The 23,917-nt window shown below is 35.4% G+C and overlaps 1 protein-coding gene and 1 long non-coding RNA gene across 2 annotated transcripts in view; one reads left to right on the top strand and one right to left on the bottom strand.

The window, feature by feature from the left end:
- The first annotated feature begins 9,982 nt into the window (after positions 1-9,982).
- LOC141410772 (uncharacterized) overlaps positions 9,983-23,917 on the top strand; it is a 201,065-nt gene continuing 187,130 nt past the window's right edge. Inside the window, exon 1 of the long non-coding RNA XR_012435555.1 lies at positions 9,983-10,105. This is a non-coding gene — a long non-coding RNA (uncharacterized lncRNA). The remainder of the gene's footprint in view (positions 10,106-23,917) is intronic.
- Positions 19,146-23,832, bottom strand: LOC109675679 (large ribosomal subunit protein eL42-like). The gene is made up of 2 exons (XM_020152336.2): positions 23,714-23,832; positions 19,146-19,580 (listed from the first exon to the last, which is right to left on the bottom strand). Exons 1-2 carry the CDS (start codon positions 23,830-23,832, stop codon positions 19,250-19,252), a joined length of 450 nt encoding a protein of 149 aa, XP_020007925.1. The 3' UTR covers positions 19,146-19,249.

Raw genomic sequence — 23,917 nt, 5'->3', positions numbered from 1 at the left:
TCAGCCATTGTTACCAAAGTTTTACCATGAGAATCACAGTGCTCTTCATTAGTGGTCAATGCAAAATCAAGGTGTGAAGTACTGAACAGTCTGAGAAATGCACTCAGAATTGTGGTGCTTCATTCAGAAGGCATTTAAAGAAAAGAAAAATTTATAATGCTACATAGTACTGAGGCTGTATTATGTGCCAGAACCATGCTGCTTTACATATAACATCTCCATTAACTCTCACATTTCAATGTGTTTTTTTTTTTAAGAAATGTAATCTTCTCACACATACAAGGTCAACTGAACCATACATTTAAATGATCTATTTAATTATATTTACAACAGGTATTGAGTACCTCTATGCCAGGATTTGATGAATAATATGCTACAGTACCCTGGCTCTTGAAAAGACATGATTCTAAAGCAAAACAGAGAAAGTTTTCTACTTATTTTCAGCAAATATATTTCTGCTCTTGAACAGAACTTAAAAAACTAAATTCTCCCAAAACTAATGAACCAATAAAGAAATGGGCAAGTGAACTAAACAGAACTTTCTCAAAAGAAGAAATTCAAATGGCCAAAAAAACACATGAAAAAATGCTCACCATCTCTAGCAATAAAGGAAATGCAAATTAAAACCACACTAAGATTCCACCTCACCCCTGTTAGAATAGCCATCATCAGCAACACCACCAACAGGTGTTGGTGAGGATGTGGGGAAAAAGGAACCCTCTTACACTGTTGGTGGGAATGTAAACTAGTACAACCACTCTGGAAAAAAATTAGGAGGCTACTTAAAAAGCTAAACATTGATCTACCATATGATCCAGCAATACCACTCTTGGGGATATACCCCAAAGAATGTGACACAGGTTACTCCAGAGGCACCTGCACACCCATGTTTATTGCTGCACTATTCACAATAGCCAAGTTATGGAAACAGTCAAGATGCCTCACTACTGACGAAAGGATTAAGAAAACGTGGTATTTATACACAATGGAATTTTATGCAGCCTTGAAGAAGAATGAAATGTTATCATTCTCTTCTCTCTTCAACAAAATTAGAGATAAGGGCAAAATAGTTTCTGCCTGTAGCAAGGTGGTGGTGGGGTGTGGGGAGGTGGGGAAGCGGGGAGAAATGACCCAAACATTGTATGCACATATGTATAAAATAAAAATTAAAAAAATAAAGAAATATCCTATTATGAAGATAAGTTGTAAAATCACTTGTCTATTCTATACCTTTCTCTGACCACCCCTCGCCATTCAAATTTATTTGTCAAAAGCTCCTAGATACCCTCCAGGGTGTCCTTTTCTTGACTTGACATGGCCTTACATTGTTCCTCACTGAATCCTATTTACTCACCTGTTCTCTCTCACTCAATTTCTTCTCATGTAACTCCATTTCTAACTTCTCTTCTTTAAGCATGTCTCCCCTGTGTCCTATTTTATTAGAATAGTTTTATCTATCAGTGACTGTAACAGTGAACTAGTGGGATAAACTAATTCAACCTTTTGTATTAATATGAAGCAATAGCTTATAAATCATTTCCCCCAGGTAAGTAGAACATTCTCACTGAATTCTTGCTGTGATGAAGTGTGAAAGTTTTACCAGGAATTGAGGACAACTGATAGAAGAACAATTTCATGGTAGATTTTTTGATCTCTTTAATGAATGTCATTGGAATTTTGATGGGAATTGCATTAAACATGTAGATTACTTTTGGGAGTATCAACATTTTTATTTATTTTTTTCTTAGTCCTCATTCTTGCTTTTAGACAGTTTTACCTTCTCTCCTATTAATACCAGACCTTTTAATTGTGTGTCACCTCAGAACTCAACTGCTGATGTCACCTAACACTCATGTAGTTAACATCTTGTCAAATTTCTCAACAATTAAATATCCCAGTTATCACCTTGGTCTGAGCTATTCTCAGTTCATAGAAATGGGATGAAGCCTGCTTGGTATTGGTGAATGATCTTTTTGATGTGTTGTTGAATTTGGTTTGCCATTATTTTGTTGAGGATTTTTGCATCAATGTTCATTGAGGAGATTGGCCTATAGTTCTCCTTTTTGGAGGTGTCTTTGCCTGGTATGGGATAAATGTAATATTGGCTTATAAAATGTGTTAGGCAATTTTCCTTCCCTTTCTATTTCATGGAATAGTTTAGGGAGGGTTAGTATCAATTCTTCTTTAAAGGTCTGATAGAATTCAGCAGAGAATCCATCAGGTCCTGGGCTTTTTTTTGAGGGGAGATTCTTGATTGCTGCTTCAATTTCATTTTGTGTTATAGATCTATTGAAGTATTTAGTCAGGACTGCCTTTGCTGTGTCCCATAGGTTCCGGTAGGTTGTGTTTTCATTTTCATTGTCTTCCTGGAACTTTTTAATTTCCTCTTTTGTTTCGTCAATGACCCATTGTTCATTAAGCAATGAATTATTCAGTTTCCAGCTGTTTGCATGTTTTTTGTCTTTACTTTTGTTGTTGAGTTCTAGTTTTATTGCGTAAAACCAGATAGAATACATGGTATAATTTCTATTTTCTTATATTTGCTGATGCTTGCTTTGTGCCCTAGGATATGATCTATTTTGGAGAAAGTTCTGTGGGCTGCTGAGAAGAATGTATATTGTGTAGAAGTTGGATGAAATGTTCTGTAGACATCAACTAGGTCCATTTGATCTATTGTATATTTTAGATCTAGGATTTCTTTATTGATTTTTTTGTTTGGCTGACCTATCTATTGATGATAATGGGGTGTTAAAGTCTCCCACGACCACTTTGTTGGAGTTAATATATGCTTTTAGGTCCTTCAGGGTATGTTTGATTAAATTGGGTGCATTGACACTGGGTGCATACAGGTTGATAATTGTTATTTCCTTTTGGTCTACTTCCCCTTTTATTAGTATGGAATGTCCTTCTTTATCTTGTTTGATCAATGTAGGTTTGATGTCTATTTTGTCAGAGATAAGTATTGCTACACCTGCCTGTTTTCAGGGGCCATTGGCTTGGTAAATCTTCTTCCAGCCTTTCATCCTAAGCCTATGCTTATTTTTGTCAGTAGGATGGGTCTCCTGTAAGCAACATATTATAGGATCTTCTTTTTTAATCCAGTTCATCAAATGGTGCCTTTTGATGGGGGAATTCAGTCCATTAACATTCAGTGTTAGTACTGTTAGGTATGTGGTGATTCCTGTCATTTAGTTGTCTTAGTTGTTTGAGGTTTTGATTTTGGGTAGCTAAATCAATGTTACTCTCTACTTTCTTGCTTTTTCTTTTCCTGTAGTTTGGTGCTTCCTGCCCTTTCATGGTTATGTTGGGTTTCACTTTCTGTGTGCAGAATCCCTTGAAGAATCTTTTGTAGTGGTGGCTTTGTGGTCACATATTGTTTTAGTTTCTGCTTATCATGGAAGACTTTTATTGCTCCGTCTATTTTGAATGATAGTTTTGCTGGGTAGAGTATCCTGGGGTTGAAGTTATTTTCATTCAGTGCCCGGAAGATCTCACCCCATGCTCTTCTTGCCTTTAATGTTTCTGTTGAGAAGTCTGCTGTCATTTTGATGGGTCTACTTTTGTATGTTATTTGTTTTTTCTCTCTTACCGCCTTCAATATTCTTTCTCTCTTCTTTGTTCTTGTTGTTTTAATGATGATATGCTGTGGGACAGTTCTATTTTGGTCAGGTCTGTTTGGTGTTCTGGAGGCCTCTTGCATCTGTATGGGAATAGATTTCTCTAGATTTGGGAAATTTTCTGTAATTATTTTGTTGAAAATATTACACATTCCCTTTGCTTGCACCTCTTATCCTTCAATGCCCATGATTCTAAGATTTGGTCTTTTGATGGAGTCAGTGAGCTCTTGCATTTTCTTTTCACAGGTCTTGAGTTGCTTAAGTAATAGTTCTTTGGTTTTTCCTTTAATTGCCATTTCATCTTCGAGTTCTGAGATTCTGTCTTCTGTTTGTTCTATTCTGCTGGATTGGCCTTCCATTTTGTTTTGCAATTATGTTTTGTTTTTTTTTCTGATGTTTTCCATATCCTGAGTCATTTCCTCTTTAATGTTGTCTATTTTTGTCCTGAGTTCATTTAACTCTTTATTGATCATGTTGTTTGTTTCACTTTGGTATTTATACAGTGCTTCTATGATTTCTTTTATTCTTTCTTGTGCTTTTTCAAATTCTCTATTTTTGTTGTCTTGGAATTTCTTGAGTGTCTCCTGTACTTTTTGGTTGACCATATCAAGTATCATTCCTATAAAATTCTCCTTGATTACCTATAGTATGTCTTCTTTTACATCATTTTTGTGGGCTTCATTGGGTTCTTAGGCATAGTTTATCTTCATTTTGTTGGAGTCTGGATCTGAGTATCTGTTTTCTTCATTTCCTCTGGTTCCTGTACTAAATTTTGCTGTGGGGAAACTGGTTTCCCTATTTTTTCTGTCCTCCTGTCATTGACCTGGTGTTGTTATTTTCCCTGTACTGTGTGCAGTTAAGTGTTTTCTAGCTTGTAATAATAACAATGGTGATAATTAGAATGGAAGGGTGAGAGGAGAGGGAAAGCAAAGAAATTAAAGAAAGAGGGCAAAACAAGTAAACAAATAAAAAAACCAAACCAACCAAACAAACAAAGTTTCAAAGATATAAACAAGGAGAGATAATGTACTAATCAACAGTAAGGTGAACAGGCATTAGAGAGCCAGAGAGAGGATTGAGAAAAAAATATAATAAAAATAATAATAAAAAATAAAAAAATAAAAAAATCTCCAAGTACAAACACAATAAAGTTTAAGTCTTAATAATTTTGGTGTTAGTCCCTCATCCTCCAATCCTGGAGATGGTGTCTCAGAAGTAGTTCTGTCATTGTCTCATCAAAGGGGAAAAAAACCAAACCAAACAAAACAAACCTAAACTAAAAAAAACACCACAAGTGTCCCAAGTTCAAATGCAATACAGTTTCAGTAAGTTTTTCAGCATGCAGGTGTAGTTTGGTTGTTGTCTCATCAAAAGTAGGGAGAAAAAAAAAGAGTCTTTAGACAGTTTTGTGAATGGCTATCTGAGGCTGCAGCTCACCTGCCTGCTGCTGTCAGCCTGTTGTTCCTGGAGGCTTTATTTATGAAGATCTCAGGAATGAGCTTAACACTTACCTAGCCCTGCAGGCTTTGTTTACTGAGAGTTCTCCTGGGCGTGACCACCACTGCTACAAGTTTTCCCCTTTCCAAGCACATTGTTGGAGGTGACACTGCACCCGCTTTCCCAGGCCGGCATGTTTATTTACAGTTCATGTGGGAAGTGGACCTTCCCCCCCTCTCCTGTGGAGTTTTCCTTCCACTGCCACCATTACAAGTTTTCCTGCTCCTGGTTGCTGGGCATGTGCCGCTGCTCTTGCCTTCTCTGGCTGGCTTGTTTATTTACAGTTCCATGAAGGATTTCCCCTCCACCCCCTTTGGTGCCTGGGCACCCCATCCTCTTTGCTATGTGTCTTTTTTGTTGTTATTGCTTATTATTCAATCTGGCAATGGCATGGGAGTCCTCCTGGTTTCTCCATTTAACATGGAGTGGAAAAAGACTGTGACACAGGTTACTCCAGAGACACCTGCACACCCATGTTTATTGCGGCACTATTCACAATAGCCAAGTTATGGAAACAGCCAAGATGCCCCACCACTGACGAATGGATTAAGAAAATGTGGTATCTATACACAATGGAATTTTATGCAGCCATGAAGAAGAATGAAATGTTATTATTCACTGGTAAATGGATAGAATTGGAGAACATCATTCTGAGTGACACATGATAAAAGTGAGAGCACACAAGGGAGGGGTGAGGATAGGTAAGACACCTAAAAAATTAGCTAGCATTTGTTGCCCTTAATGCAGAGAAACTAAAGCAGATACCTTAAAAGCAACTGAGGCCAATAGGAAAAGGGGACCAGGAACTAGAGAAAAGGTTAGATCAAAAAGAATTAACCTAGAATGTAACACCCACGCACAGAAAATCAATGTGAGTCAACTCCCTGTATAGCTATCCTTATCTCAACCAGCAAAAACCCTTGTTCCTTCCTATTATTGCTTATACTCTCTCTACAACAAAATTAGAAATAAGGGCAAAATAAATTCTGCTGGGTATTGAGGGGGTGGGGGGGAGAGGGAGGGGGTGGAGTGGGTTGTAAGGGAGGGGGTGGGGGCAGGGGGGAGAAATGACCCAAGCCTTGTATGCACATATGAATAAAAAAAAAAAAAAGAGCATGCCAAAAAAAAAATAAAAAAAATAACATGGAGTGGAGAAGCTATGCGCAGGCTGGAGTTTTGGAGGAGTCAAAGTTTTTCTCTTCTCAGTGTTTTTTCCTGTAAGGTATGTCTCCAGTGTCTCTCCAAGATTTTTTTTTATGAGACACGCTTTCTGCCTCCTCCCTCTAGCCACCATCTTGGAATCTCGTCCAAGAGGATATTTCTGAAAGTGTAAGGGAATGATATTGATGTATATAACAACAAATAGGCACAATTTCAGTTTCACCTGGCTTCAGGATATCTGTAATTGCCCTGTGAAGATTAGAGTATGAGAGATGAGGAGTGGCCTGGAATCTGGGGCTTTATATATTATTGTTATTATTATTATTATTATTGTGTACCAGGGGTACAGTGTGACATTTATAAAAATTCTCCCAATATATCATAGTTGAATTCACACCCTCTGTCATTCTTCTTTATCCTCCCTTCTACAAAGCACAAGATATGTGAAAGCTATGTGAAGGAATAAAGGACCTAATAAGACCAGTTTTTCTCAATTCAGGGCAGGTAGTAGAGTTGGAGTGTAGAGAAGGAAGGCCCACAGGTGAGCTGAGACCTGAATAAGGAACAGAAACAGCTTTATTACAATCTGTGAGAAGAGTGTACTCCAAGTAGAGTAGACAGCAGGGGCAATGGTTTGGCCTCTTCATGAAACTTATTGTCTGGATGGTTGGAATATAATAAACAACAGAGATTAAATAGGCAATGTAGAGAATGGCTAGAGGTTGTATATTTCAGGCTAAGCCTATATTTATTACAGTTATGTATTAACATCTAAACCAGGAATCTTTTAAAAGTAAAAGGTGGTTTTATGATTGATTATGCTGTGATGAGAGGTTTAAAGCTTTCTTCCCAGTGGGCTCCTTCCAGGCCCACTGTGAGGTAGGGCTAGCTGAGTTTCCTAGCAAATGACTGAATTGTTACAATTGACTGCTTTACTCACATTTCCCACCTGGTGGCAGTATAGGACAAGACAGAACATTTTCTTGCCTGTCTGACCTGGTACTGACATTTTCAGGAAGTCTGGTGTGTTTCCAAAAATCTTCTGCAGTTTGTTAATTGTATTCATGGAGTGCATTCATACATTTTTTATTTTGTGGAGACATTTATAGAGATTGAAAAAAAGCCACAACACACCCTAATGGACAAAGTCTTTTATTCAATCAAAATGGATGTAAACATTTTTCAAAATGCTAGTCATACTTACTTAAAAGAAAGTCTTGTTGCTTTATAATAAGGTTACAAACAAGGTGTATACATTTAAAAATCAATTAAGGACTAAGAGTTGACTCAATTGTTTGGGTTGTTCCTTAGCCTAATTGCAAATGTACCTGTCTGGGAGTAAGAATTTCTAATGTCTTTTAAGCTCTATCTTAGAAATATAATGCCAGACTTTTCTTAAATGTTAGTATCTAGATTCTGTTACTAGTAGTGAGATGAATTAGCTTGGGAATTAGAGTCTCCAAGGGTCTGTTGATGGAAAGTGCAGACAGGTCAATTGTCACCAAGGTAGTCCAGGGACAGCCAGGCAGACAGGTGGCTCTTCTGGAAGGAGAGGAGCAAGAGAAACATTTGGCAGCAAACAGTAGATAAAAGAATGGGAAATTTGTCTATGTCTTAGGAACTTCATAGTAGAAAAGGGTTATAATGACATGAATAGTGGTTTAGTTTTTGGACATGGAAAAATAACAACTATTTTACTGACATCTTCCAAACTAGTATGTTCAAGGGTGAGGGTTACTGAAGTACTGATGAGTTTCTTCTAATTGTCTTGGGCAAGGCTTAGGACAGCCAGTATAGAGTTGGATGGATGGAGGCTAGGACCAGACAAACACTGACAGACCATTAAGCCATGGCACTAATAACTTCTGCTTAAATAGCCGTGGGCTTTGCTCTGGCACATTAACCTCCAAAACTAGTAAGATTTCCTTTTGTAGCAGAACAATGATTAGGATTAGCTCTCTTGTCCAGTACCACACATTAAAAACACCCAAACATTGGATAGAGTCCCACAGGATCAACTAGGACACTTAAGAGCCAGTGGGAGAATGACCAATCGCTTCAGAAAATAGGATTCCAAACCTTTTGGTTCTGAGCCGATTGAGAACTATCAAACCCAATTTTCAGTCCTTTACAATAATCTCCATTTTACTTGACTAATAGGAAAATAAAATGTTTTTCTATAATATACTTGGGATTATCTCACACACAAAAATCTCCTTGCAAAACTAGAAAAATATTAACACACATAAAAGAAACTTTAATGAAATTTAGCCTTCTTGCTAGATTTTCCTTTGGCCTGCCTTTTCATATTGACACTATGTAGATAGGCATGAAACTGTGCATAGCTGTGTTAAACATTGTTATTAATAGCAAATCTTTATTTAATTCTTAACTAGAAACAATTTATTGCCTTTCCAGAATCTCAGTAGTTAATTCTATCTTTCATTTGCTGCCTACGACTTTTGTTATTATGATGATTGTAATTATTATCAGCTACAAAAGTAATCAGGGTACTTAAAAATTCAAAGGATATTTTGAAAAGAAGAGAGGATAAAAATAGTATGTCTCAAAGGAATTGTAGGATGCTAAGTTTATTTTAGCATCTACAGACTGAGACATGTTTGTGAAATTTGTTCCATTTTCACTCTCAGGGAAGAAATAATGCTGGCTGTGCAAATTCAATTTTAGTGTGATTTAAAAAAAAATAGAAAGACCAAGTCTTTGAGAATTAGTTTCACTTTGACCTATGATGAGAGCTTGTTACAGGTGACATAGAAGTTTTAGAGAATATTTGTTCCAGTTATCTCATGTGCTCATTTACTAAAGTCATAGAGTACTCTCTTCTAGGAAGATCAAATTAGTGCTCAGGAAACTATTAACAAAGTGATGTTAATTCCTTTCCTGCCATAAGGAGTATGATGACTAGGTAGGACAGAAGACACAATGCATTCTGAAAGTGGAAGACAAATGTGGAAAAATACAGAACAACAGAAAGAGTGAAAAAAAGTACCTTTTCTTAGGTTATTGAATCAAGACTTTGCATTTGAAAGCTGTTTACTTTTGAACCAGCAATCCTGATAAGTGCATCATGGGTACATAGTAAGAATTTTTAAATATGAGAAAAATAACAACAAAAAAGATAAGGATCTGTCAATTTGTGTCATTATTTCTCCCCGATGCTAATGCATCTTTATGATAGCAATTAAAATCATCAAATTGTCCTTTCAAAGAAAAACTTAAAGCCATGTTCATATAGAATAAGCTGAATTGAACGAAGCAGACACAGAAATTCTATGACCATTTTAGTACTGTCCTCTTGTGTTAGCTTTGAAATTGACAAGTTACTACATGTGCATGAACTGCTTTTTCTGGCATTTAAAATATAGATGATGTGGTGCTGGTGAAAATTTTATTTGTTTAACAGCCAGCACCAAGATGAACTGGGAAAGATGTTTTTTGTTCAGAACAGTGGTTGCCTACTGATTTACCTCAAGCCTTAGGCAGTCTATAGATATTTATTTTGACTTAAATGATATATTAAAATAAACCAGTATTTTAAATTTAGGATATTTACACAGACTTTTGACTCCCAGATTCTTTCAACAGACCAGATCAATGTGTCTACATGTCAAACACTTTTTTTGTAGCTAAAAATAACAGCTGCCCTCTTAGATCAGGCATACCCTTTACAAGCTGCCATGGTCCACATCAGTTCCTGTTTTTTTCCCAACACTGAAGCAGAATGTCAGCTGCCATACTTCACTGGACTTGCACTGTTTTTTTTCCCTGACATCCAGTTTACTTTAGCCACTCATACTACAAGTCTTTTGGTAAGTAAATGAATTTTCACCCTCTTCTACTTTACAAAAGTGCCTTTGTAGAAGATGATAGGTAAAATGAAAAGGAGCCAAAGCAAATGGCTGTGTTCATTTGAGAGAATAAACAAAAAGAATATTGAGTTTTGCTTCTAAGAATGAAGGGGAGACATACAGGGGTAGGGAATGGGAAATCATGGGAGAGAGAATTCTAAAATGTTTTGTAGCCCTTGAAACACAATGTGGGATAGTGTGGTCCAAGAAACTTTTCTGAAATTAGAGATACCATAGGTCATTTCAATGGGAGGATTACCTAATCACTAACGTGTAGTTTATGTTAGCCTGTATGGGATGGCTGGATTCTTTATTAACTGAATACCTTCCATTGAGGCATAAAGCTAGAAACCAGAAGGAACATTGATAATCCCCTCATAGAAATTGAAAGAAATTAGGGGAGACATTTTATCTTTGAGATTATAAATACATCTGCATAGCCTTAGAGTTTTGAGAGCCCTGAGAAGAGGGAGCTGTTAAGAATGGTATTCATTTAAAATATTCATTAAAAACAAGTCATATCATATTAGCCTTACTTCTGTCTTTAGAAGTGGAATTGGAAAATGTGGTGGATCCCATGTATCCATACTTCAGTAAAGTTTTTGACAGAGATATGTGACTGGAAGCTACACTTGGATAGTTATCATTTAGAAAACTGTTGAAAGACTTACTTCTCTGGAGATGTTTGTTGATTAAATATTGAACCAATATTATCCAAAGGTAGATTGTGATAAAATAGTGAGGTTTCTTAAACAACAGAAATCTGTTGAATTGAAATTTTTATTGGGTTATCTGATAAAGAGATAGAAATAATTCTTATCAAATTTACAGGTGACTTGAGCTACCTGAAAATGTAATGTATGTATGTGGCATGGGAAGCAATTTCAGATATCTCCATGATTTAAGCACAAGTAAATAATGCAAGAGCTTCCTTAGTAAGATAACATTCCACAGTGCCTCGAACTTGCCAGTCTAGATAGTTTACAGCAACATGGGTGAAAGCATGCTATTACATCTGATATAAAGAGAAGCTCACCGGAAGTGAATAGATTTAAGTGATTGCCAAAATAGCTGGATTAGACTTAGAATGCATAGAGAGAAACATAGCATCCATAACAGGTATGAAAAATTGATTTTATTCCACATGTCAACTCTGATTAGTGATGGGTTCTGCCTAGAATGCAATGTTAAGGGGAATTTGAATTGCATTGAAATGTGGCAGGAAAACATTGCTATCAATAGTGAAACCTGCTATGGCCAAAGCATAGCGGGATGATATTTTGTACACTAATGTCCTTGGTGAATAATGGGGTGAAATAAGTGATGTTGTGCTTTAAAATATTCATATAGAACTTGAGGATTTTATTTTTCTACACCAAGTTCCATTTTAAAAAATAACACAAGTCTTGTCATTCTTAGATAGGGATGAATAGAGAAGGGATAGGAGACCTTGCAATTGGAGACAGTACTCTTACTTGCTCCCTTGGGGGGTTGGATTGATTGCATTTGACACTTTTTACTTTTTAATCAAGTTTCTAGCTGTATATACATTCTCCTTTTGTGATTCATTTTTGTCTTCTGCAGTGCTTTGCTATTACCTTAAACCTTCTATTCTGGTAATTGTTTTTTGAGAGGGAAGATTCTCTCTCCTTGTCCCAAAGTAGTAGTTTTCAGTTGGGGGTGATTTTGATTTCCAAGGCATATATGTCACTATCTGGAAACATTTTTGGTTTTCACAACTGAGGGTTGCTACTGGCAACTAGGGTCAATAGGTCTGAAAGTCTGCAAAATATCTTGGATGCACAGAGATCCCCACACAAAAGAATTTTCTGTTCCCAATTGTAAACAGTGCTGAGGTCATGAAACCTTGCCCCAAAGTATTGGTCTTGCTTTCTCAGTTAGAAACAGGCTGGCCTTAGTAGGTCACTGTTCATCTTTCTTGGGTTCTGTCTAGTTCTAAAGCTAAGATAAGCCAGTCTGAGGTTTTTCTTATTAAAATATACTACTCTTTTGACATGTCAAGCATTCAGCTATTTAAAACTTGCCATTATTGGGGACAGTACCATGAGAAAGGTGCACCCTAACTAGGTTATCTAGTTAAAATTCAAATTTCTTAATATTAATTTTCAATTTTATAAAAGGGTCATCATCATAATCAAAGATAGTAATGGCAAATAGAATTCTTTAGAATTAAACACATGCTTTTGAATTCATTTGTGTGCATATATGTTTACATGGTGCAAATAGCTATGCTAATCTTTGACTGCCCGTGAAGCATATGGGGTCTGTAATAAGGATGGGAAAGAGATTCCACTTAGAGTAATGAGTGTTATGTAGGTGTTATTTTTGTTGATCCTGACTCCTTGGGATCTCTCTCCCAGCCCAAGATTAAGTAATTTTATTATTTCAACTCTGCAGACAGAACAGTTGCAGTCACTTTCATTGGGTCACTTGTGTCAGTTCAACCCCTAGGTTGTCAGTGTCTTCCTGAGGTGGAAAAATCAAGATTCTGTGTTGAGTTTTAAGGTTAATTTGTTAGAACCACTCATTCACTAAACTAATCAAATAAGCTGTTATTTCCTTTTACAAGGAGTGAGGTGTTGAAGCATGTCTCTTATTTTAAAGAATTTTCCTATAACTAATTAAATTAGTCATGAGAATACCAGTAAGGAAAGAATCAGTGGGTTAATACTCACAAAGATAGTTAATAAAATCAAGCTGCTATGACAGAAGGATTTACAACTTGAAGAGAAAAACAATTTTCTACAATCAATTTAAAAAATATAGCTTCCTACCACAGGGATTAATAGTTTAAGGATAAAAATCACAGTCTTTAAATGACATAATAGGTTTTTGCCTTTTTGGGTTGTAGACTGTTATCTGTCATTGAAAAAAATGTAATAAAAGATATGATGTACAGATGTATTTAAATGGAAAAATTGTATCTATTGAAACTATTCCAGGAATAGGGGAGGAAGGATTGAAGGAGAATGGTGGATGGGGTGAATTTAAGTGTGATATATTTGTTATATTGTAAGAACTTTTATAAATGCCACAATGTATCCCCACCCAGCACAACAATAAAAAAGAATATTTTGTTAATTGATGAGTGAATATTCAAAAACTTTATTCTCTATGATTCTAAATTAAAACCTAACACTTAGATATGTGCTCTGCATTTTCAAAATCATTTGTGTCAATAGTTCCTTGAAGTTTTTCAGCAAAGTCATTCTCATTAAAATTTGAGACATGTGGCTTGTGGTTTAAACTTATTTTATTCAATATGCAATAAAAATAATTAAAGCTTATGACAGTAATTAAAGTTTACTTTCATATTCTGAAAATTATTTAATATTACATTATTGAATCAAAGCCAAAATTTCAAAATTTTTAACATAAATATGGTACTTAAGCTACCTTTTTAAACTTTTATGACTGGTCATGGAAAATGCTACTGCAATGATAATGCTGGATTATATTTTGTATCATAACTATTGTTTTCTTTGTGGTGATTAAAGCATTATAGAGCATTAAGAGATAAGAATATAGATACTGGAGCCAGCAGCTTGGATTCTATCTGTGCTATGTTAAACAAGTTACTTGACAGTTCTTTACCTTTATTTTCCAATGTACAATATAGTGATACAAAAGTGCTTTTCAAATATGGTCATTATGAAGTTTAAATACACTTACTACTTTAGTACCATCTACAATTTCAGAAAATTTTATTTCCCTCAATCTCAAAACAAAAATGACATTAACTATTCCATGCAAGAAGGATCCATTAATACAAGTAGCACCAATGTTTTCAAAAAATAAAGAGGAAGACATTGTAACAAACTGTATTGCTGATCTGAAGTCCCAAAACACTAAAAAAGAATGTATTCGTGCTTTAATAATTGGAAACCATTCCTTATCTATTCTTCCCAAATATTCAGGATTGGGGAGAGTAAAAACATTGATTTGGTAAAAAGAATAACTTATAAATATTCAGCTGACTTGAGATGAACATAATCATTGTAGCAAAATGTTTAAATTCAATTTGAAGTCAGAATAATCAACTGAAAGGACCAAATTTAAAACTAATACTTTTAAGATCATTGGGATTATTATAAGGCTGGCATATTTTAAGAGGTTATGACCAATAAATTTGTGCTTGTTCTAGCTTAGTTTGTTTGTATACACTAAACATGGAAATGTTTTCCTCATTCACCTTCCAGCAAAATGGCAAGATGTATTTCCAGTAAGAGATTAATAATACTGAACATTATTAATGGAGATTTTACTTCTAAGCCTTCAGTACTTTTTACCGTGATTGTTTCATAAATTACTATTAAGTTGAACCACAACAAAAAGTCTTATGACTTTCAATGCCTGGAGAGTGAGCCACTCTGTTTCATTAGCATCCAACAGTCTTGGAACCTAGGCAGTGGGTACCACCCACTAAAGGAGTTACTCTACAGGAACAGACTATTCTTTGCAGCATTTTTGAACCTTTTAGCATCTTGTGGCCATACCTATGATATTAGCATTAACAAAGGGCTGCCTTAACACTAGCATCCAGTGATGAAATATTTAACAAAACATTCAAGCCAACACATGCTAAAACTGACTAAATGATTAGAAATGATAATGCTAGAAATTTTTTATTGTTCTCATATATTTTTGAGCAAAATGTTTTAGAATGCTCTTGGCATAGGAGAAATATGAAACAGAAGGTGTTCATCCTGGAGGTAATGTCTTTGAAGAAACACTGGGGAAGAATGGAAAGAATGCAATGATGGTATCCACACTCAAGAACAGAACAAATGGGGTAGAATAGCATTGTCTCCCAAATGTTTATTCATTTAAGTTTCTTTAAATGGTTTTAAAGCTACCCGTATTTGAACAGTTCAAAGATTCCCAAGGGCATATTTTGGGTTCACCAAACAATGAACTCTGGAAATTTGTAAACTAATTATTTGGCAGTCACTATAGCTGTATTAGATAGAACTCTGTTTTGTGAAGATCTCTCTTCACCCTGCCAGTGTTTTCTTTTTTTAAATTTAAATTTTATTTTATTGTTTTTACATTTACTTACATGTGTATACATTATTTGAGCCACCTCCCCCTCTGCCCCTCTGCTTCTGTGCATAAACCCTGCCAGTTTCAATCACTGGTTTTTCGAAAATCAAAATGTACCACTACAATGCTAAAAAAGAGAAAATAAAAAATTTCTGGAACAGCCAGTTTCCAGCTTGAATTTGTGCCACAAATCTCCTGATTCCAGGTTTTAAATGTAGAAATATAAGTGAGAGATGGTTGGCTACTATTTTTGAACATACTATATAGGACATTGTCCTTGGGAATTGAATTGTTATTGAGAGTAAGTTTTAGATAGTAAATAATATTAATATATGCCCTTAAGTAACTTCATACTTTAGCATCTACAGAATCCTTTTATATGTATCCAGATATAGATATAATTTGATCTTTATATAGTAAATCTGATGAAGTAGACACATTAAATAATTTTCATGTATCTTTTACAAGTGAGGAATGTCTTCAAGGCTTAAATATACATAATCTGTGGTTCACACAGAAGTAAAGGACTTTGGCTTTCTCTGGGCTTGTTTGGTTTCTTTATGTATACCATATTGGTCAAGTCACAAAATATTTTCATGTCCTTTCTTCTTACCTCACATGCACTTCTCTCTCTTTACTGTTTCCATATTGCTTTCAGTATTATATTGTTAAATATACCTTATTGCATAATGTCTTTGATTTTTTTCCCTATTACCCACAAATGAAGTCTCACTCCTTGTCAGAATAGTCATAGCCCTCAAGTTGGACTTTAATTTGTCTGGTCATTTTACATCTTCTAAAATAATCATGGATGAGTGGTTATGAACACAGAATCATCTTACTGAACTTACTTACTTTTATTAGAATAAAAGATGCATGTTTCCTTTAAATCATATTTTATTACTGGGTTCCTCAGCATTCTTTCTATCCTAGGATACCATTAATTTCTTATGTCTAGCCAGTGTGAACTCAAATATACATCTGACCCTAAACCAGCATTATGTTGCCAGAGGGAAAGTAGTTTCATGCTGTGGAGAGGAGTTAGGAAGTTTTCATGCTGGGCAACAAGTAAGATGAACTGGTAGAATCCAGTCAATGGAGGGAGGAAAAAAAAAAAAAGAGAATGGAAAATATTAGTAAACATTAGTAAATCCATATGTAGCTTTACTATTTGTCTTGCAAATGTTGATATCATTTAAGCCTCATTATTGTTTTTCCACATTAAAATTTTTTTATTCATTTATTCCCTCTCCCCTCAACGCCCCTTCCCACTTCCAGGCAGAACCTGTCCTGCCCTTATCTCTAATTTTGTTGAAGAGAAAACATAAGCAATAATAAGAAAGATAAAAGCATTTTTGCTAGTTGAGATAAGGATAGCTATACAGAAAGATTCCTAGCATTGCTTCCATGTACAAATGTGTTACAATCCAAATTGATTCATCTCTACCTGACCTTTTCATTAGTTCCTGATCCCCTTCCCATATTGACCTCTGTCACTTTAATGTTTCTGTATTAGCTCCTCTGCAGTGGAGACATCAAACACTATGGAGTAAATGACTTACATGAGGTTATATGGCTTATGAAGTAGGTAAGCTGGCATTTCAAATTAAGTTTGGTTAGAATAGTATAATTAATATCTGAGATATGATACATCCTCCTGTAGTTGAGCTAATTTAACTATATTTCCATGCTTTATCCAAAACAGGCTTTGAGAGACTTCCAGTTTCCCTTTAAACATTTTTTGTGCCTTCTAATTGAAATGTCATTTTTATCTTTTGAAATTGTGCAAATGTTATATGATCTATCTCAATCCCTACTGCCTATTTGTGGATTTTCTGAATTCTGTCCATAATTGTGGAAGTTTTTCTTTCTCTTTGTATTTAGTAACTTCTTTTTGTATTCAGAGCCTTGAGACCATGTACTTTTGATATTTTAAGTTCTATATCTATCCATAGTCTTAGTTTTATATGAAATGTACAATAGTCAAATACTTTTGACTTATTATACCAAAAACTTCATATGTAATAATTTGATATTCTGGAAAAAAGCTGATTGAGAAGTATCTTAATGATATTTGTACCCTGAATATCTTACTAATAGTAAGGTCTTTGTACATTTTGATAAAATTATGTGTTTCTAAGGTATAATTTTCATACTTTGGTATAATTTCCCATAATATTCCCCTGGGCAAAATAAAATGTTAAGGAGAATAAATCTATTATTTGTTCTGTGCTTTCTATTTTTGTAATTTTTGTGTCAGTTTCAAAAGGACCCTGAAATTAGTTGTTCAATGTTCTTGCTGATAGATAACCTAATTGGTTGCTAGAAATTGGTTGCATAACATACAAGTTCATATTTATAAAAAAGTATATTCAGAAGGACTTCTTGAGTTACTACTTTCCATTAATATAATAAATACATTAATATTTAATTATTAATATACTATATTAATATTATTATATATAATAAATATACAATAAATAGGTCAGTATATTACAGATAAAATAATATTCCATTTCTCAAGAAATTTATAGAAAAGGGAGGAACTGCATATAGATGGAGTTCTTTGGATGCTCAGAAGACAGTCTCTACCAGGCAGTTGTGGTAGATTTCACACAAAAGCTTATTTTGAACTAAGATTGGAAGGATGAGTAAGAACTAGTTAGAATGTGAAGGAATGTGTTGTGTTGCACAATATCATAGGCAGGGTATATGAAGAGCTGAAGAAAATTTTGAGTGCCACAAGGAGAAATATGCAGATAGCACAGAGTGTGAGAAATTGGAAATAAGTGACAAGAAAACTTACTGGAACATAGTGTTGTACTGGGCTTTGAACTCAGGATCTTATCTTCACTAGGCAGGTATTCTGCCATGTAAGCCACACCCTCATATCTTTTTGCTTTAGTTGTTTTTTCAACAGAGTCATGGATTTATGACAGGGCCAGTTTAGACTGAGATCCTTCTATTTACACTTCCTGAATAGCTTTGATGACAGGTTCACGCCACCACACTCAGGGTTTTATTGATTGAAATAAGATTGTGTTAATGTTTTTCTTTTTTTTCCCCCCAGATTAGCCTTAAGCCATGACCCTCCCAATTGCTACCTTCATGTAGCTATGATTAAAGACATAGGCTACTGGGCCCAGCTCATTGGAACATTTTTTGCATAAAGTACTAACATTATCAAATTTGTGTTCTCTAAAGGTTAAAAAAATCAAGAATTACAGAAGAATGTAGAAGATACTGAGTTGAGTCAAGTAACCACTATGGCTGTATGTTAGATGATGAAAACAGATCGGGAGAGATCAGGTGAAGGATTACTGCTCTGATCTGAGCAAGGACAACGAATACCTGGCAAGTGGCATCAGTAGGAAAGTGTGTTCAAGTAATATAAGAAAATCTACTTGTTCAGGAATTGAAGAAGAACCAGAACCTGGGAGTCACCCAGTTAGTGTTTTTGTTATCAATTATGTTGAAGTAATTTATTAAGAATAATCCTGTATCATTGTAAGCTCAACATAATTGTGACTACTTGCCACAAAGTCCACTGTGAACTGAATACTTTTTCCAAAATTTGTATGCACAGCTCAGACTAAATTGTGGCTTCTCTGGAGGCCGTCCTTTGAATGAAGATTCATATAAATTAAACATCTCATGTTGATGAGCAAAACACACTTCAAATTAAAACATGTAATAATATTAATTAAACAGAAGAAAGTTGTAAATTGATGTTGGCATACATCTTCACCTTCATTTACTTTTATGGAATTGCATTATTAATGCTCCCTTTAAAATTAAAGATTAAATAGCATTTAGTCATTAAAAATATGTGCTTAGCCTGATGGTATTAGTTAAAGGAGGTGATTATGTCACTGTTATGAAGACCAAGCAGAGGATGACAGGACAATACTTGTTCTGTCAGATTTTTTGGGGGAGGGTGGGGGGATTGACACTAATTTTATTTTCCAACAGGCAATTTTTATATAGCTTCAGTATCTCACCCTCGAATTAAGACCAAAAAAAAAAAAAAAGTCATAACTCTCAGAACTGGTTCACTTGGCCCTTTCTCTTCTTGTCCCCTCCCAGTTCAAAATGCTTACATCTCTTAATAGCCAGCATCCTCTTGGATCTGCAGTTAGGTTCAACATATTCACACCTCAGTATAATCTTCTTTGTGGTTTTAGCCTTCTTCAGGAAAATTGGCTTTGTCTGCCCAACATAGCTGCTCTGCTTCCTATCATAGCGTCTCTTTCCTCGGGCATACAGGGGATCCTTGCCCTTATACTGGGTCACTTTGTGAGGCTGATGCTGGCCGCACTTCTTACAGAAGGTCCTTCGAGTTTTAAGTACATTGACCACCTTTGCAGTGGAGCTGTGTACATAATGGAAACGCGAGATCTGCGTCCGCCATCCTTGCCTTGCGCAGCTCTAGCTCTGTCAGCTTTATGTTGTTTTTAAAATCAAACTCGTGATATTCTCAACACATACTTTATAAAATACATTTTTAGGCCTTTCATTTGGTTGAAGCTGAATAGGTTTTCTTTTGTAAATTTTAACAGGTGTGAAAGAATAATTTTTAAAAGATAAAATGTTAAGTTATACACAAATGTAAGATATATATGCCAATTTCTATAAATAAACTAGGTTTAAGGAAAAATTACATAACACATACATATGAAGGCATTCAGAAAGATAAACACTTTTATAACTAAATGCAATATTAGCTCAAATACATAGGAAAATCATCAGTTGCAGTCTACTGGAGGATGCAATTCATTTGCATTACTGTCAATTTTCTACAATTTACTGATGTATAAAATAGTTCAAAGGCAATACAGGGTGCATTTTCATCCTGTATTTTTATAGTCTTTGAAAAATTTTCTTGACAAAGGAAAAGATGATGATAGGAATAAACACCTGAGGATTGTGTGGCCTGAGAGGGAGGCCTCCTCTTCCCAGCAGGCACTATGCCCTTCAAGTGCAGTCTTTGCTAAGAGGGCTGGAGTTCATCGTAAGGCCAAGTATCAGTTGAAGAATACCCAATTATCACAGTGTTTACTTTGTCACAAACTGTATGAGAGAATTAAGTATGTGCCAGTTGCTGAGTAACTGCTTATTCATGCTACAACAGTTAAGAAAAAACATGTGTGTGTCTCCATGGAGTTTAGATTCAACAAGGGAATACAGACATGTGGGTAGACAGCCATATTGGTGTGATGAGAGTAGGGTGATGGGTGCATGAGGCTTCTGAGAGCAAACAAAGCACAGGAAGATGTCTGATGAGTAGGCATTAAGCTGGCTGCAAAGGTTAAAGAAATATGAGGCATTCTGGAAAGACAAAGCTATGTGGAAGATAGACCAGCACACCAAGATGAGGAGACAATTAAAGAACATAGACCTGCCATATGATCCAGCAATCGCACTCCTGGGGATATATCCAAAGGAATGCAACACAGGTTACTCCAGAGGCACCTGCACACCCATGTTTATTGCAGCACTATTCACAATAGACAAGTTATGGAAACAACCAAAATTCCTCACTACTGACAAATGGATTAAGAAAATGTGGTATTTATACACAATGGAATTTTACGCAGCCATGAAGAAGAATGAAAACTTATCATTTGCAAGTGAATGGTTGGAACTGGAGAACATCATTCTGAGTGAGGTTAGCCAGGCTCAGAAGACCAAAAATGGTATATTCTCCCTCATATGTGAACTTCAGATCTAGGGCAAATACAGCAATGTGATTGGACTTGGGTCACATGACAAGGGAAGAGCACATAAGGGAGATATGTGAATAGGTAGAAAACCCAAAACCTGAAAGTGTTTGATGTCCCCACTCCAGAGGAACTAATACAGAAGCTTAAAGTGACAGAGGTCAACATGAGAAGGGTTTCAGGAACCAGTGTAAAGATCAGTTAGAGATGAATCAACTTGGGTTGTAACACACTTGTACATGGAAGCAATGCTAGGAATCTCTCTGTATAGCTATTCTTAACTCAACTAGCAAAAACGCTCTTTTTTTAAAATTTTATTATTCATATGTGTATACAAGGCTTGGGTCATTTCTCCCTCCTGCCCCCACCTCCTCCCTTACCACCCAGTCTGCTCCCTCCCTCTCCCCCCACCCCGTCAATACCCAGCAGAAACTATTTTGCCCTTATTTCTAATTTTGTTGAAGAGAGAGTATAAACCATAATAGGAAGGAACAAGGGTTTTTGCTGGTTGAGATAAGGATAGCTATACAGGGAGTTGACTCACATTGATTTCCTGTGTGTGTGTGTGTTATCTTCTAGGTTAATTCTTTTTGATCTAACCTTTTCTCTAGTTGGTCCCCTTTTCTTATTGGCCTCAGTTGCTTTTAAGGTATCTTTGTCTTCCTTATTATGTTTATGTTTTCTCAACAAAATTAGAGATAAGGGCAGAACAGGTTCTGCTTGGGGGAGGGGGGAGGAGGGAAGAAGGTGGGGGAAGGAAAGCAAGAGGGAGAAATTACCTAAACAATGTACGCACATGTGAATAAATGAATAATAATAAAAAAAGAACATCCACATTTCACAGTTCCCTCACTGCTTCTTGAATCACGCTGCCAGTTTGTCATATGAGGCAATATGCATTGCAGAGGATAGGATATTTCAAATCTCATTTCCCAGTTTTTCTTTGCTTAAAATTTTCTTTTCCTTTAACAACTTCTAAATTACCACGTTTTCTATAATTTATGTTAGAGTGATGGAACAAGTTAGGGAAAGTAATCCAAACATTTAGAATTTAAGAACACTTAAATTCATTTTAGTTTTCCTATACTGTGTTATCTTAGCTTCACGTAGTCAGTTCTAGGCAGTTCTTCCACAAATCCCCTAATCTCTCTACACCACAGCTGAAAACTTCCTTTTCTCAGTAAAGAGAAGTTCCTTTTATTCTGGCAGGAACTATGTATAGTCCTCTGTGTTTTTAGAAAGTAGCACTACAGGGAAGTTATATTTTTTTACATAGTTCACAAAGCAATAAGAAGATAACCAGTGCAAGTTAATGTTGCAAGAGGAGAAAATGCAATAGCTACAGTTTTAACAACAGAAATAATGCAAAATAATAAAATTCTACCTTTCATAGTAAAGACCTCTGTGCATTCAAGTTCGCACACTACATCTATAGGAAATCTCTAAGACCATTTATTTCTTGTTGATTATCTTGAGGTTTTCAAACTACTTTGATATACTTGGTTACATATGCATTTAGACCATAGGTTACAAATTGAAAATTATAAAGCTCAGGTAAATTGTAAATGAATTAGCACATATTATGACATTTTGAAAACAAGTATGAAAAAATAATCCACTGCAGTTTAAGACAGTAATGAATGACTATAATAATGTCTCTAATTCAAGGAAAGAGTAATTTTTGAATATCTTCAATTAAAGAAAATATGTAACATATTTTGCGTCTTAATTAAAATTTTAATTAGAAAACTAGGTAAAAAACAGCTAAGCTTTAGCTTTCTTGGTAATTACATTGCTGATAATTTCTAATCTTTAATGGTGGTCAGTAATACATGATACATAATATGACTTTTGCTTTTAATAGTGTACAAAGCTTAGTAATAGGAAGAATAGAGGTTCCCAGAGTCTGGGAAGTAGTGGGGTGAGGGTGGAGGAGGTGGAAGGTCAGTAGGCATAGGAGTACATTTAGTTAGGAGGAGTACATTCTAGTGCACAATATGATAAATATGGTCAACAAGAATTAATCATATATTTCAAAATAGCCAATGGAAAGAATTTTTAATGTTCCCAGCCCTAAGAGGTAATGAATGTTTGAGGTGGAGGATGTGCCAATTATCTGTATCTGATCATTACACACTGGATAACTTACTGAAATATCACACTAAGCTCCATAAATATTCAGTGTGTCAGGTAAAAGAAAAAAGTAAAAAAAAGCCCAATATTTTAGAGGACACAATTACAGAATAGTGTTGATTCAAAGGGTGAAAGAAAGATTAGGAGAAGCCAAGGACAGAAGATAATATTGCAGCTAATAAGCAAATGAGGTTGCAAATCAGGAGAAATAGTGATGTCTAGCAACAGTAATTAAGGGATTTTGCCCATCCTTATTCAGCTTTAGAAAGTGTTGATGTGATTTGAAGAAGATCCAAATAAATAGTCAGTTTATGATGGCAAGAACTTTAACTCTTCTGGCAGATGGCCACCACAGCAGATTGGTTCATAAGTATGGAGGAGATTCTCTGCTGCAAAGGTGGGAATTTCTTGAAGATGACAAAAGTAACCAGAGGAAGTCTATGTCACAAAAGCACTTAGGCACAGTTGTTCACTAACAATAGGTAGTCGTGCTATAACCTCTGATTACCACTATTATGCCCTTTACATGTTTGATAGGTGTCATGTTGTGTCTTCTGCTTATTCAATTTAAAATAAATCTGTGTGAGAAGTGCTGGTCTCACATTTCAGATATTTTTGGCAAATTTAAGAAAAGGAAGCATTTCCCCATCACCTTCTGGCTGCTTTGATCTTTATTTTCTTCAGAGCCCTCTTTGCTACGTGACATGGTTGAATATACAGGATCATGGGCTCCAAAGTTACCTTCACATATGGCATATGTGCATATGCCATCTTCCATACCAAAAGAGATTTTGCAAATATGATCAAATTAGGGACCTTAAGACAGGGAGATAATCTTGAATTATTTACGCCTAAT

This window comes from Castor canadensis, chromosome 9 (genome assembly GCF_047511655.1).
Source record: "Castor canadensis chromosome 9, mCasCan1.hap1v2, whole genome shotgun sequence".
NCBI classification, from domain to species: domain Eukaryota; kingdom Metazoa; phylum Chordata; class Mammalia; order Rodentia; family Castoridae; genus Castor; species Castor canadensis.
The sequence above is the reverse complement of the archived record's forward strand: the minus strand, read 5'-3'. Positions and strand labels throughout refer to the sequence as shown.

Excerpts from the sequence above, each read along its gene's own strand:
- LOC109675679 (XM_020152336.2), bottom strand. The coding sequence starts at position 23,832 with ATGGCATATGCACATATGCCATATGTGAAGGTAACTTTGGAGCCCATG. Across the intron at positions 19,581-23,713 it reads AAGATCAAAGCAGCCAGAAG|CTCCACTGCAAAGGTGGTCA; the intron begins GTGATGGGGAAA and ends TTATGTACACAG.